The following is a 15,377-nucleotide window of genomic DNA, read 5'->3' as shown; positions in this document are numbered from 1 at the left end:
ACACATGGGATACAGAACATAACCAAGTTTGGCTGGAGAATAGAGTATATAAAGTGAGTGTAGAAAAATAGTGTGGCACCAGATTGGGGAGGGCCTTGAATGCCAGACTAAAGAAGTTGAGTTTTACTTAGCAGGGTTTTGAACCAAGGAACATGATCAGATCTCTGCATAAGGAACACCAGTCTGTGAGCTGTATGAAGAATGAGGGAGAAAAATAAGATTAGGGGAATTATTACAGCCCTCTAGGAGGATGCTGACAACTGAAAGAGAAGAGATGGACAGATGTAAGATATATTGTACAGAGAGGATCAATAGGGATTGATACATAATTGTATAAGGGAGGAGAGATGTGGAGAAAAGATGAACTCAGCTTTGGACCTGTGATATGTCCTTAAAAAATCCAAGTAGATAGAAATGTCCTAAAGGCAGCTAAAGATGAAGTGTAGCTTGGGAAAGAGAGCAGGTCAAGTGAGAGATATTTGGGAGTGAACTGCAAAGAGGTGAAACCTGAAGGCAAGTGAGTAAATGAATTTAACAAGAAAGATAAAATAGAGAGAAAAATGAGCCAAGAACAGGACCTTTAGGTTAGGATGAGGAGGGAGAAGAGAGAGAGAAAAGGAACAATCAGGCAGGCAAGGAAAAAATGCAGATGGTGTTTTTGAAGCCAATGAAAAATGGACATGGTGGACAATGTCAAGTGATTCTGAGGGGTCCAGGAGGATGAAAACTGGAAAAGAGCCATTGAGTGTGCTAAGTAGACGGGCAACAAATCACTTTCTTTAACTTCCAATTGTCTATTAAACCATTAGGAGCAATAGTATTCCTTCTTATGTGATAAACAATTTCCCAATTTCTTCTTGCATGGAATCAGAAAGGGAAGAATTCCAGTGTTCCATCTCTAAATTTAAGCAACATTGTTCCAGAAACGTCTCAGATAAATGGTTTTCTCTCTTTCAAGTCTACTGAGAATCCCCTTTCTAGGCACTTAATCCAATGCCCATCTCTTGTTAGCACTGGGGCCCCCTTTGTGGCTTTTAATATCTTTTTGTTTGTTTAGTTATATATAAACAATAAAATGACATAGTTTTACAAATTAAAGATCCCTTGTCTTCCTGGTGATTGTTGCAGATCATTTGAATTTAAGTTTGTGTGAACCCAGGGGCAACTAAGAAGTCTGGAGTCAGGAGGACCTGGGTTCAAACCTATCCTCATACTTACTAGCTGTGTGACCCTGAGCACGTGATTTAAGCCCAATTGCCTAGCCCTTACCCTTTTGTCTTAGAGTTGATACTAAATCAGAAAATAAGGGTTATTTTTTTTTAAGTATGAACCCTATTGGTAGACCCTATTTTATGTTCATTGAATAGGTTTTTCATGTGATTTTCATAACATATTTCTTTTTCCTGTCTCCTAATATAGAAGTTATATGACCATTTCTTCTGAAGAACCAAAGGTGAAGTTTAATGAGCATTTCTACAGTTAATGGAATTCCTTCCATGCTATGAAGGAGTGTTTTTTTTTCCCTTCCTCTCTCCAGTTTTCTAAAGATTTCTTGGATATCTTTTTGAAGAGACTTTATCAAAACCAGCTAAAGAAACTTTGGGGAATAGACTGGACCGCCTTTCTAATAGTTTTTGCCAATAGAAAAAAAATAAGTCATGCTTCATATACTCAGCACTTTTAAATGGCTTTTTCCAAACATGCTCCTTCTTAGCAAATCAATATGTTCTACATTCTTTGAAAGACCAAATGCACTGGGATTTGAAAGGGATGGGCTAACTGGGATGATAGGCATGATTTTTCAGGTGGACATCTTGGTTTTAAATGGTATAATATGAAATTGGCAACAAAAAAATTTGTAAATCTAATACTTGAAAAAATAAATACCTCCTTGCTCTCCCAAATAGAGTTAATGGGGGGAAGGGGTGTTTAAATTAAGCCTGTTTTGTTTAAATATTTTCATTGAGCTCTATTTGTAGGGGCAAATGATAGGCTTCTATATCAGGTTCTTGTAAAGGCACCTCCTATGTGGACATTCTGTAAATTCAGCCATCATTACTTTCTTCTTGAATCTTCTTTTGAGAAAACAAACAAAAACATTTTAAAATGTGAAAAAATGGAAAGCATTATTTTTTCATGAATGAGAAATAATCTGCTGTACTCTTAAATAATGTATTTATGAAGTTTGTCCAGTTTAAAAAAAAAATCAAATAAATTAGAAAAATGGGGCAAATGACTGTTGTAAACTTGGTTTTTTAGCTGCCTTTGTTCTCTGAGCACCAATGATAGTTATTTGGGATTTCTGTCAATTCTGATGGAGGGATGGATTTGACTTGCCTCATCAGATCATGAGAGTGGGGGAGGTAGGGGAAGAGAATGGGATCAAAATCAAATGGATTTTTCTTTAATTGAAAGGAGCATTTGGTTTTGCTTGTTTCAAAGCAAATGCTATCCAATAGAATGTTTATGTTGTTCAATATTCTGTTAACATGACTACAAGATGGTTTTAGCTCAGGCTACCTCATTGAATCTGTTTACCCCAATTCTTCAAAGGTTACTCTGTTTTTACTCCTGACTAGGAAATTTGCACTTTTTTCCCCCTTTTACTTTCATAACTTCATGACTGATACATTATGCAGGAAACATTAATAAGCCATTTTATAACAAGTTATTTTCAAAAGAAGTTTTTGGAACGAAACTTATTTCCCCCCCTACTAAATTGGTGGCCACTACTGGATGTGAATTTGTTATAAAAAGATTAATTTACTGAAATCATGTGGGAAATATGTTGTCTATTAGTGTGTAAGAAAAAAATTATTTCTATGTTGTTTAGTAATATTTTACGATTTAGATTTTTTAAAATAGTCCAAGTTTCTTTTTTCCTGTTTTTCCCCATTGTCCATGTTATATTAAATGAACATTTGCCCAAATTATGTAAGTTTACTTCTTTAGATTGGTATAGCATAGAGGCCCAAGCACTGTGTATTAGGGCCATTTTTTTTTTATTTTAACCATCTAATTTGTGTATTATTCCAGAGACTGCTTTAGAACTTTCTCATATGTTCTAAAGTACCTTTTAAAACCTCAACATGCTATATAAATGATTTACATCATTATTTTTTAGTATAGACCTGTGATTTCAACTCCTCTTGTGGAAACTCCCTTCACCAGTAGATATTGACAGCATTTTTGTGCCTTTCAGGCTTTTTTTTTTTAACCTTACCTCTGTCTTAGGTTCAATGCTGTGTATTGGTTCCAAGGGAGAAGAGCAGTAAGGGCTAGGCAATGTGGATTAAGTGGCTTGCCCAGGGTCACACAGCTGGAAAGTGTCTGAGGTCATATTTGAACCCAGGACCTCCCATCTCTAGGCCTGACTCTCAGTCCACTGAGCCAACTATCTGTCCTATACCTTTCATTCTTAACAGGATTTCCTTTGACATTGAGTGTTGAAATGACTTGCCATAGCTCCCCGTCTACATGTATTAGTATTTGCCCTGTCCTTCCCCACCATGTGGCATTGCCTCTCATAACACAGATTAATTTAGAGTCCCTCAACAGTCTGTTTCTTGATCTTATTATGAATGTTTTGGTTTCATAAGTGGTTCATAATTGTTACTATACAGTAACAGAGACAAATGCAACTGGAGACTTTTTTTGAAGGAGGACCAAAAGAAAATGGATAAGCCAATGAAGAAAAGTTACAGGGCCACTAAGTGACACAGTGGGTAGGGCAGCTAGGCTTGGAGTCAAGAGAACCTGGATTCAAATATAATTTTCAGACATTTCCTAGCTTTATGACCCTGGGCAAGTCACTTAACCATGCTTACCTAGTTCTTACTGCTCTTCTATCATAAAATTGATACTAAGGCAGAAGGTTAGGGTTAAAAAAAAAAGTTACCTTGAAACCCCCCAAAAGACATTCCATATGGTCTTCCCATTCCAGGCACTACATTGAAAGCACACGTTTCTAATTAAAAGCAAATTGCATTTGGGAGTAGCCATTTTTGCAAATAGCGATGGTTAAACTGACAAAAGAGATCTAGGGAGCAGTATTTAGTAATGAACAAAAAATAAAATGTCTTTAGTTTATATTATAGACATTATGCACAAAGTTAAATTAGCCTTCTTCAATTAATCAGTCAGCAAACATTTATTAAAAGTGCCCAAAAGGCACTTTAATGTGTAATTCACAAGTTTATATGAATGGAGTAGGAAAGTTTTAAAATTCGTGTAGCATTTTAACATTCAAGGTTTGAGAAGAATAAGATTTTAATAAATATATTTTAAATACCTTCCTATTCTTATATCTTACTTGGTTTTGTCTGGGAAAAGGTTTTTGCACTTCAGTTGGATGACTTAAAACTTAATTCACATATTCCTCAGATAAACAGTAGTCTAACCAACACCGGTGTATGCAGGGCTAGAAATGTTGAATGGCAAAGCAAGGTATTAAAAAATAAAAAGGCATGAAATCTTGCCTTATTAGAATCAACAACTCGGTAAAATATTCTGACTTCAGCAAGTTATTTCAATATACCACCTACTGCAAAATTCTCCTGATGAAGGTTTTCTTTTTAATGTTTTACTAACTTTTTTAAGAACACTTGCCAGTTACCCCATTCTTAGAACCCTCCCTAATAACAAAAGCAATTCTAGTCGATTATCATTTATTAAGCACCTACTATGTGCTGGGCACTGTGCTAAGCTATGAGGTTACAAATATGAAATGACAGTCCCTACCTCAAGGAGCTTCTCTTCTAATAGAAGACCACACACAGAGCCACACTATGTGTCAGTCACTGTGCTTCTAAGAACTTTATAATTATATCTCATTTGAACCTCACAACAATCCCGGAAATTAAGTGCTATTATCCCCATTTTTACAGTTGAAACTAAGTCAGAGTTTAAGAGGCAGGTAGCATGTGTCTGAAGCTGAATTTGAGCTTGTGTCTTCCTAACTCCAGGTCCACTGTGCCCTCTAGCTACCTCATATACAGGTATTTCTAACTAGGTCCATCACCTATGACATTAATCCTATGACATAATGTATTATGTCAATATCGATGCATGGGATTTCATCGGTGTAAGGTCTTCCACCAACACAAATGAGGACATTCTTTGTTACTTTATGGTTTGTGAAAACAAGAAATGAAGTCACGAAAATCCACTGTATCTGAGGCAATATTTGAACCCAGGTCCTATGTTTCACATGGTTCATTAATCCCTCCTTCCAAGACTGTCCTCCTTTGATTCCAGACCACTGGATTCTTCTACTTTCTAACTAAAACAGGTTTTCTTAACCTCTGTCATTCTGGTGAAGCCTATGAACCGCTTCTCAGAATCATGCTTTTTAGATGCATAAAATACAAAGAATTATAATTAATTATATTGAAAAACAGTTATCAAAATATTTGAAGAAGGGGACATTTGAGTGGCTCAGTGATTTGAGAACCAGGACTGGAGACAGGAGATCTTGGGTTCAAATGTGACCTCAGAAACTTCTTAGCTGTGTGACACTGGATAAGTCACTTAACCTGCCTTGCCTGGCCCTTACTGCTCTTCTGCCTTGGAACCAATACACAGTATTGAGTATCAATTTTTAAAAATTGAAGAAACAAATTTACCAACTTGTACTCTAGGGTTTCTACCTTTTCCTAAGTACCAGTTTATTATTTAGAGTGCATTTGTTATCTTCCTCTTCTCCCTTGCTGTGTGACCAGTTGATTTTAGTTTCCAATCATATATTCTCCTGATTATATTTTTACATGACTTTTTTTTTTACTTTTTATTTTTCTTCTGTCTTAGAATCAATACTGAGTATCAGTTCCAAGGAGAAAAGCAAAAAGGGGGTAGTCAATTGGATTTAAGTGACTTGTCCAGTGTTACTCAACCAAGAAGTTTCTGAGGTCAGACTTGAACCCAGAATCTCCTATCTCCAGCCCTGGCCTTCAAACCACTTAGTCATTTAGCTACCCCTTTCACATGACTTCTTTAATGCAAATCAACACTGGTAATATGTTGTGTTCTACTTATACTGTTGTGTCTCTCCATTGCCCTTTGAGTCATAGCAATTTTGATTCTTGATTTCCTATGATGATTCAAGGTCTCCTATGATGGTCAAGGACTTAAAGAGAGAGCTTGGTGTAATGTTTAGAAAACTAGACCTGAACCCAGAAGATCTGAGTTCAAATGTGGCTTCTCTGACACTCACTGGCTGCACGATCTTGAGCACATCACATAACCTTACTCATCCTCAGTTTCCTCATTTGTAAAATAGGGCTAATGATATCACCTGCTTTATAGGATTGTTATGAGGATCAAATGAAATTATGAATGCAAACATTTTGGAAACTTAAAATGCTTTCTATTAGGGCATCTATGCATGCAAAGTATAAAGTGCTGGAGCTTGGAATCAGGAAGACCCATCTCCCCAAGTTCAAGTTAAGTCTGTATTGCCCTGGCCAAGTAACTTAACCACGGTTTGCCTCAGTTACCTTATCTTCAAAATGAACTGGAGAAAGAAATGGCAAACCCATCTAGTGTCTTTGCCAAGAAAATCCCAAACGAGGTCATGAAGAATCAGACACAACTGAAACAAATGAACCGTAGCATATATCACCTATGATGATGTATCATTGAGCCCCTATTTTTGTACAAGACTGTCTTCTATCTCCATACCTTTAGAGTGACTATCCCCAATGCCTGGGCAATATTCCTTCCTCTCCTTATAGACTTCCTTCAAGACACTGCTGAAGTCCCATATGCCAGGTGAGCTCAGGAAGGTTGATGCGGGCTTAGGCACTTGTAGCAAAGAGTCTAACACAGATCTGGAAAGTTCTTTTGCTAGAATCCTCAAGCTTTGCCCCTTGGCTCCAGTGTAATGGTTCTCCTGGGCATCTTTCCTGTAAAGCTCTGAATCTGCCTTTCCTCATCGAATTCAGTCTATCCTCATTGAGTTCTGATACAGACACTGTGGTCAGGTGTTCTAGGGATGTTGTTAGGACTAGTATGATGATGGGAAAAATACAAATCCTCTGGCCTTGGTCCTTTTCCAGATAGTTGTAATGGGGAAGACAAAGCAGGACCTAGGACAGCAGTTTCTCTTTCCCCTCCTAAGTGACTCATTCTGAGGGCTTTAGCCAGAGCTGCTCTCTTCTAGCCCACCATTCTCTTGAATCCTCAGTTCCACATTAGTTTCCTGGTTTATACCAACCCCTAAAGGCATAAGCCAAGCAGATACCTTGAAACACCTGGTTTATATCTCAAATTTGTTCAATCAAAATTCTCACCTGATAAATGGATTAAAGGGATGGTTGGTTGACTCAATCAGTGATTACCCTTATACTTTTGGAGAAAAAAACGTTAAAGGGGAGGGTACAAATCAGAAAATCAGCTAAAATATCAATTACAATAATAGTATATAAAATATTAAATACCTATAGGCCCCTACCTCTGCAAAAAGGAGAGGAAAATGTATTTTTCAAGTCTTCTCCAGCTGCGTGATTCTGGGCAAGTCACTTAACCCTTAGTCCCTACTGCTCAGAAGATTCAGAGTTGTGCCTAGAGATAAGAGGTCCTGGGGTTCCATTGTGGTCTCAGACACTAGCCTTTTTCCCATGCTCACTCTAGCCTTTATTTTCAACTACCTTCTCCCCACAAAAACCCCAGGCACAGCTGTATGTATGTATTTTCCCTAAGCAAGTCTCATTTGCATTTTAGGGCCAAACCTGAAGTCTGTTGCCTTGCCCCATTATTCCTAAGAGAGTGTTTTCCCAGGAACAATTTTTGGCAGCATTATGGAGTCTAGAGACCCAATATTTGCTTAGTGACTCACTGATGAAATCCTATTCAAGACATTTCACATTTGGCATTTCACTTGGACAGATGTAAATAGACAGATAACCTCTGAGGGAAAACAATTAGAAATTTATTTGCAATCTTTGGATCACGAAAGCAGCCAGAAATGAAGCCATTTTGGCCTTTGCCAGGGTCACCGGGCACCTGAGTTGAATTCATCCTTTCTACCCAACATACTGGGAACTGTGGACCCTGTGGGAAGAAGCAAGAAAGTACAAAGTGAAACTATGGCTGTCCTTCTGTAACAAAGGCAAATAAAATGTCCAGCCCATTGAAGTGAATCGTGTGCCCAGTTGGTAGCTAGGAGCTGGTTAGCAAATTGACAAATGATTTAAGGTTCTTGAAATTGTGCAGAGATGGAAAAGACTAGAATATGGGTTCTTTAACATGGGATTCATGGGTTTCCATACAGTCAGAGAATCTATCCTTAGGCATAATATATTTGGCTTCCTTTGTGGCCTTACACATTTTATTTTATGCTTTAAAATATTATTCTGAAAGACATGATGGGAAATGCTATCCATCTCCAGAGAAAGAACTGGTAGAGTCATCTTTCATCAGTGTATTTAGCATTTTGTTTTGGGATTTTGGTTATAGAAGACTTTGTTCTTACAACAATGACCAATGTGGAAGTGTGTTTTGCAAAAAATAATACAAATAAAACTGAAAAAATAAAATATTATTTTAAGAAAAATAATAGAAGAAAAAAGAAAAGAGAAAATAAAATATTCTGAGAAGAGGTCTCTGGGTGTCATCGGATGGCCAAAATAATCCATTACCAAAAAAAAAAACCCAACAACTTCTAGATTAGAGAATATTTATTATGGATGGAGAGCTGGAACACCTAAGTTCATACCTTATTTCTTGTACATGCTGACTTTGTATAATGCTGGGCAAATAATATGATGTCTCAATGCCCCCAAGACAACTCAGACTTTTAACTTGTAAGTTAAACTTAGTTATTGACCTGCATTGCTGTAAAGGAGCAAGGGAACAGGCATTTATTAAGTGCCTAGTGGGTGTCAAGCACTGTGCTAGACACTTTAATGTCTAATGTAATTCTCTTAGTTGAAGGCATTTTCTCATGGGAGTTCCCTGTTCCAATTAAATATCAGATCAGTTCCAAAAACTCAAACCTCAAACTCAAACCTCATTACTTACATGGAAGAAAACCAAACTCACCTCCCATTATAACCACAGTCAGTTATCTTTACTGTCTCTAATTTGGGGATTTTTTTCCTCCCTTATGGTCCACAGTTCTTGTTAATCTTCATTCAACACTAGCCTTATGTTGGGCGTAAATTTATAAATAGGTAAACTGTGATGTCTGAGGATCATCATAGTTGACATTTATATAGCACTTGAAAGTTTGCAGAGATTAACTCATTTGAGGTAGTTGCCAATGTATCCCACTTAAACATACAACTGGGCCAGTTCAGCAATACAGGGGATTCTACAAAAAACTGTTATTGTTTTACTTCTGTGTAAAAGGGTACTTGAAGGAATTTCTTTACCCACTGATTCCAAAAATACCTATGTAAGGTTAGGAAGAGGTTCCCTAATTACCTGGAGAAGATTACTTGGTGTAGGCTTTTGTCTAGGTTGTGAAGGGCATCACCCCAAAGATCATGATGGTAGCACCTTGTTGAGAGTACATTGGGAACTCCTGATGATTGACTGACTGAGACAGTTTTATTGTTCAATTGTTCAATAGAGTCTAGCTCTTCATGGCCCCATTTGGAGTTTTTTTGGCAAAGACACTGAAGTAGTTGGTTATTTCCAAATCCAGCTCATTTTACAGATGAGGAAACTGAGGCCAAAAGGGTTAAGTGACTTCCCCAACTCACAAAGCTAGTAAGTGTCTAAGGCCAGACTTGAACTCAGAAAAATGAATCTTCCTGACTCCAGGTCCAGAATTCTATGGACTTCAGCACCTAACTGTCCTACCTTTCCAGGATTCTTCCATGTAATTATTGTTTCCCTATATTATCTTAGATCATGGAATTGTAGAACTAAAGTTACAAACACTTAAGAAGTTATCAAGTTCAACCCCTTTATTTCGTAGCTAAGGAAACTGAGGCCCAGAGAAGATGAATGACTTGCCTAAGGACACAAAAGTAGAATTGGAGTCAGAATCTGAATCCAGGTTCTCCATCTTCACTACACAATTTAGAATTAGTTCTGGATTTTTCTCTGTATTTTTTTTAATTGTGCATGAATCACAATGCTGTATGAGCAACAAACTGGGGAAATTGAGCCCACACTAATTAAATTTGGTGTTGTAAGCAAATAAAATTTATAACAAAGCTAATTTTCCAATTCTGGAATTCTATCATCTTGAGGGACTATGAGAGCTAAAAATCAACTGGAGGGAAGGGGCAGGGAGAACAACAAATAGCACAGGGATATCTTGCTGCTATCTCACTTTCCATGTGAGTAGAATGTATAAGGAGCTCCCTAACCTGTTGTACTCCTTGACGACCATAAGATACAACTCAAACAAAAGGAATCAATAGATTAAGTATTTATCCTCAAGGGTTTTCTTATTCAGTATAAAGATCTATATGGTGATTTCCAGTACTGGAACATTTTCTAGTTGGGGTTATAGAAAATAATTCCTTTTTTAAGTAGCTTTTGAGCTGAAGAGCTGTTCCAATGAAGCTAGAACTGGAGTTTCTGAAATCCCCACCTCAAAAGAAAGGCCATTTTGAACAGAGAAAAAGAGAAATCTCAACTAAGTGGTGGTCATGAGTCCTGACATTTTCAAACAGGTGACAATGGTGTGTAGGGATGAAGACTTTATGAATGATGAATAAATTACAAGGTACACTTAAATCTATCTTTGCCCTGGATCCAAACTCTGATATCATACATTGTGTGAATATTGTGATAACATTGAACTGTCATAGCACCAAAGGGATGTAAAGGATAATTTTAACGTTATGACCTAAAACTATATTAATTATTGGTCACCATGGATATGCCAAATAATAAAATTATTTTATTTTGGCCAATGTGCGCATTGCGCCCCTGGGTTTTGTTGTCATGAGCAATTATTTTATTTTTCTCATGTTCAGTTTAAAAAGCCTGTAGCAAGTTTTCAACAACCTTGTAAGATGGATTATACTGAAAAAATGTCTGTCATCTTTTTTGTTACTAGAAAGGGATCTTGTTCATATATAGGGATATTTCATGTAAATTCATTTATTTCTTGAGGAGTAAATGGTAGATTGTGCCTTAAAGTCACCACATCCCCGTTCCATCCTATTTCAGGTACTTCTCTTAGAGGAAACAGGCCTCTAATTGAATTTGGTACCTGTGGGTCAGTTTGACTAAGATGAGTTTCTTTAGAAGGATGAGATTTCCTTTAAGCTGGAATTTGGTTTTGTGTAGGAGGAGGAACATGAGAAATTGGGATTGCAGGGGAAGGGTCTTGGGGATTAAGTTCAGCCAAGATTTGCAGACCATGAGAGAACAAATCTGTTAACTGAGCTATAGGAAAACAACTGAGCTATAGGAAGTTGTTTTCCATCTCTATTTTGGAGAAGGAAATTTCCTCATTTAGAAGTTCAGAAACAGGTCTGTCATGTCTAGACCTCTTTCCAGTGGGGTGGATGTTTGCCATTTGATCCTGTAAGAAACATTTTAGATTATCCAATTGGACTTGTATGTTCTCCTGCATTTCGGCCTCAAATTTTTTAATACTTTCCTGTGTTTTATATTGCATATTTTTTATGTTTTCCTGTGTATTATCTTCAGATTTTTGCATAATTTTCTGTATTTTAGCTTCAGATTCTTGCACAATTTCTTGTGTTTTAGCTTCAGAATTTTGCATGTTTTTCTGAATTTCAGCTTCAAATAATTTTTTTATGTTAGCATCTTTAAACACAGTACTGAGGAGTACAAAAATGACATTACCTAATAATATAAAAAATTGGAGGTATGCTGAATTCTTCAATGTCCCTAATTCTTCAACCACCATATAAATGTTGAAGAATGTAGTATTAATTTATATATATATATATATATATATATATATTGTGATTATTTTTCTAACAGGCTTCACAAAACACGTGGGGAGCAAGACAAGGCCAAAACTCTCTTTAGGTCCCCTTAACTCCTAATTAAGAGTAATCTAGGCAGATGTTTCCTGGGGGAAAGGGAATTCATAGCTAAACAGCTTTCCCAGTCCTGCCTCTTTGGATTTAAAAAAAAAAAAGGAAAAACAGCTGTATTCTATCTGATTTAAGGCAAGAGGGGGGAAAAAACAACCACAATTACTTACCACTACAGCTGATCAAAATAAGCTATTAAAAGCTGAACTTAGGGATAATCACAGTAGAGAAAAGGTTTAGGAAAATTAAGAAGATTCAATCAAGTCATCACATCCCTTCGTGGTTGCCAAAACTGTAAAGGTTAATTTTAGCATTGTGATCTAAAACTGTATTAATTATTGGTCACCATGGATATCCCAAATAATAATTAAAAAAAATTTAATCAAGTCAGTCTGGAAATTTATGGTGATTTAATTAACATAGTGGAAAGAAATTTAAGAAGGGAGAAGGAAAGGGTGTAGGATTTCTCATGCCTGGCTTATGCCGGGCAGGAAGATTAAAGGCTCTAGAAGGTAAGGTTTTAGAGAATAAAAGAGGAAGGAATCAGCCTGAACCTGAATTACCTCAAGGGAAAACTCACCTCCAAAACCCAGACAAATAGCTGCCACCACACCAAGATGTCGGAACATTTAGCACACTGCCAGTCAGAGATGCCTCTCCAGGAAAAGAGACCAAAGAGAGAAAGTGACATGCCCTATACACACGGCTTTACATCACTTTCCTGTGTCTCATCAGTACCAATATTAGCTTAGCTTGACTTAGGACATCCCAGGGGTCTGTCCGCTGTTTCTGCACATGTCTGTTGAAGGCCATTTTCTCAGATAATTAATCCTTGAGTATGGTGCAGACATTCCTGACCTTGTTAAACTAAGTAGGGTGGAGAAATGTAGAGTTCCCAAGACTTGATTCTGTTAGACCAAGTATCTCCATTGTTATTAATCAGGAAATAGCTAAATCAGATCTTCTAAAGTACAGTCTGAGTAGGGTGGAGTAGTTTTAAAATTCACAGGGATGAATAATGGAAGAATAGGCTTCCGGTTAGATTTCATGAGAAGCTAGACTAAATGATGGCACTAACATTTAGAAATTCAATCAAGTCAGTTCCAAATATTTCCATTCTAATCACCAAGCTCAATTTCAAAACCCCCATTGCCACTTTACCCTTCATCTCAATTTTCCTGGTTCCCTTCAAGATTTAGCTGGATTCTTAACTTCTTCAGAAGATTTTTCTGCACTGGTCCACTCAAATTGCCTTCCATATATATTCTATATATTTGTCTATAGTTTGTTATTTATTGTCTCCATTGAAATGTAAGAACCTTGAGGTCAGGAACTTTTTTGTGTGTTTTCTTTGTATCCCTAGCACTTAACCCTACGCCTAGATCCTGGGGAGCACTTAGTAAATGCTTACAGACTGAACATCTGAATCCACTGAACACACCCCTAAAATTAGTTCAATCTGCTTTGTTAATGAGTAACTGGAAGAAAGAGAAAATATTTCACTTGCTTTGTGTAAAATTACTGAATTATGACCTGAACTAATAGAAGGATGTCCAGGGTCTATCACTGTTTTACTGCCTGGCAGTCTATTCTGAAATAACCAAGTAAATCATACCTTGATTTAATTTATCAGCAAGAATTGATTCAGACAGGGGAACACATTTTACAGATTTGGTTTTAGCACAAATATGTTATGTCTAGGTATAACACCAAAATTTCATGTACCATACATAACACCCACAGAGCTTAGGTCAAGTGGAAAGAATAAACAGAGAACTGAAGATCACAATTAGCAAATTATGTACTATGACTCATTTGAAATGGCCTGATGCTTTACCTTTAGCATTATTCTACCTTTGAAGCAGGCCAATGGGAGATCTACACAATTTATCATTTGAGATACTGTTTGGTCATCCACTTATTCATGCAAAACTGTTTAATTAATTAAACAATATATATATTGTTGCTAGGAGAAGATACTACTATTGCCATATGTATATAAGATTTACAAATCAAGATAAAAGAATTTCAAGAATCAGCTGTAGTGCAAGCTGGGCCTGTAGACATTTCTCTACATGATCTAAATCCCAGAGATACAGTGTATGTAAAGAACTTCCAGCACATGGGAGCAACTCAGCCAGACAGGGAAGGTCCATTCCAAGTACTTTTAACAACCCCTACAGAGATCAAAATAAGAGAAAAGACATCATGGATTCATTGTTCTCATATGAAAAGTGTATCTTCTGTTGAAAATAACTGCATGAATCAAGGACAAGTCTACAGAGACAACTGGACACTATTTTCAATGAACTTCTGAATTTATATTTTGCTTTTCAATAAAAGGTTTGATTTTTAAATAGAATAATACCCAATAAATAAGTGTATAATTGATGTTATGTTATTTTAAATTGGTTATTATTAATATACTTCTTTAGGATTATAGAAAAATAACTAAATATGTAAATGATATAATGTTACAAAGACATGGGTTGGTTAACACCTGCCTCAAGGGGGATATTATCTGTATATAATGTACTGTATTTTTTTGTACAGAGAAACTGTAAGGTGAATTTGGATTAATGTCTTTAGGTTCTTATGTCTATAAAGTTTAGTCAGAATTGTGTTATTCTGTAACTGTAAATATTTATAATTGTACATGATGTTAGACTTACATATTGCAAGATTTGTCTTTCTTTCTCTCTTCATTTCTCCCTGTTTCTAATGTAGATTATAAGAAAGTTTTGTTTGAAAGATCCATTGGGGAGACTCATCTCCCAAAGGATCTCAGGGGGATATATAACAGGGAGTTTCTTAATCTCTCCCTCTCTCTTTAAGAGGCAGAAAAGAGGCTGAAACAAAAACATTTCTAAGTAGGAGCAGTAGAGAGGTGAAGATTCTGTTACCTAAGAGATGAGGAAAGTATATGAGAGATACAGTTAAGAGAGAGGGCTCTTTTTCTCTTGATTCCTAGAAAGCAGGAGGACCATATGTCTCAGACTGACAGTTGGACTATTGACAGTTGGGATATAAGGAAATTGAATTTAAGGAGGTTGTAAGTGATTAATATTCATTGATTAGCTTAGGTAGTTATGGGGAATGTTGAACTATTCTTAGTAGGTTTTGACAGTTATTGATAAGCTATTACTTATAGGGAGATTCTATTGATGTCAGCTGAGGAACTCAGCTGCTTTAACAGTTGAGGAAATTAACTAGAGACCAGTTATAGAAACCCTATTTATTTAACTATAGAGATTAAAGGAAAGGAAAAGGAAACATAAAGGTAAGAAATATATTGATTATTGGTCTATGTACCCTATATCTAAATTATCTATAAACCCCAAACCCAATCTTTTCTATAAACCCCAAACCCAATCTTTTCTGTAAGGAAATTCTTCTTATCTGATA

General features: G+C 36.4%; 1 protein-coding gene and 1 long non-coding RNA gene across 10 annotated transcripts in view; one reads left to right on the top strand and one right to left on the bottom strand.

Moving 5' to 3' along the window:
• The window catches only part of MAP7 (microtubule associated protein 7), a 249,148-nt gene extending 246,915 nt beyond the window's left edge, over window positions 1–2,233 (top strand). For all 8 annotated transcript variants that reach the window (XM_056818865.1, XM_056818860.1, XM_007484613.3 and 5 more), the window contains one exon: window positions 1,420–2,233. In XM_056818865.1, the coding sequence (XP_056674843.1) occupies window positions 1,420–1,430 (11 nt within the window). In that variant the 3' untranslated portion in view covers window positions 1,431–2,233. The remainder of the gene's footprint in view (window positions 1–1,419) is intronic.
• The window catches only part of LOC103092767 (uncharacterized), a 124,435-nt gene that overhangs the window by 47,984 nt on the left and 61,074 nt on the right, over window positions 1–15,377 (bottom strand). Inside the window, exon 2 of one of the 2 annotated variants that reach the window (XR_008916685.1) lies at window positions 7,907–8,049. The exons of the other annotated variant lie outside the window; for it this stretch is intronic. This is a non-coding gene — a long non-coding RNA (uncharacterized LOC103092767). Of the gene's footprint in view, window positions 1–7,906; window positions 8,050–15,377 lie in introns of those variants that run through there. 2 annotated transcript variants of the gene reach the window in all.

Source organism: Monodelphis domestica, chromosome 2 (assembly GCF_027887165.1).
Source record: "Monodelphis domestica isolate mMonDom1 chromosome 2, mMonDom1.pri, whole genome shotgun sequence".
In the NCBI taxonomy this organism is placed as follows: domain Eukaryota; kingdom Metazoa; phylum Chordata; class Mammalia; order Didelphimorphia; family Didelphidae; genus Monodelphis; species Monodelphis domestica.
Note: the sequence above shows the minus strand (reverse complement) of the source record. Positions and strands in the feature narration are given on the sequence as shown.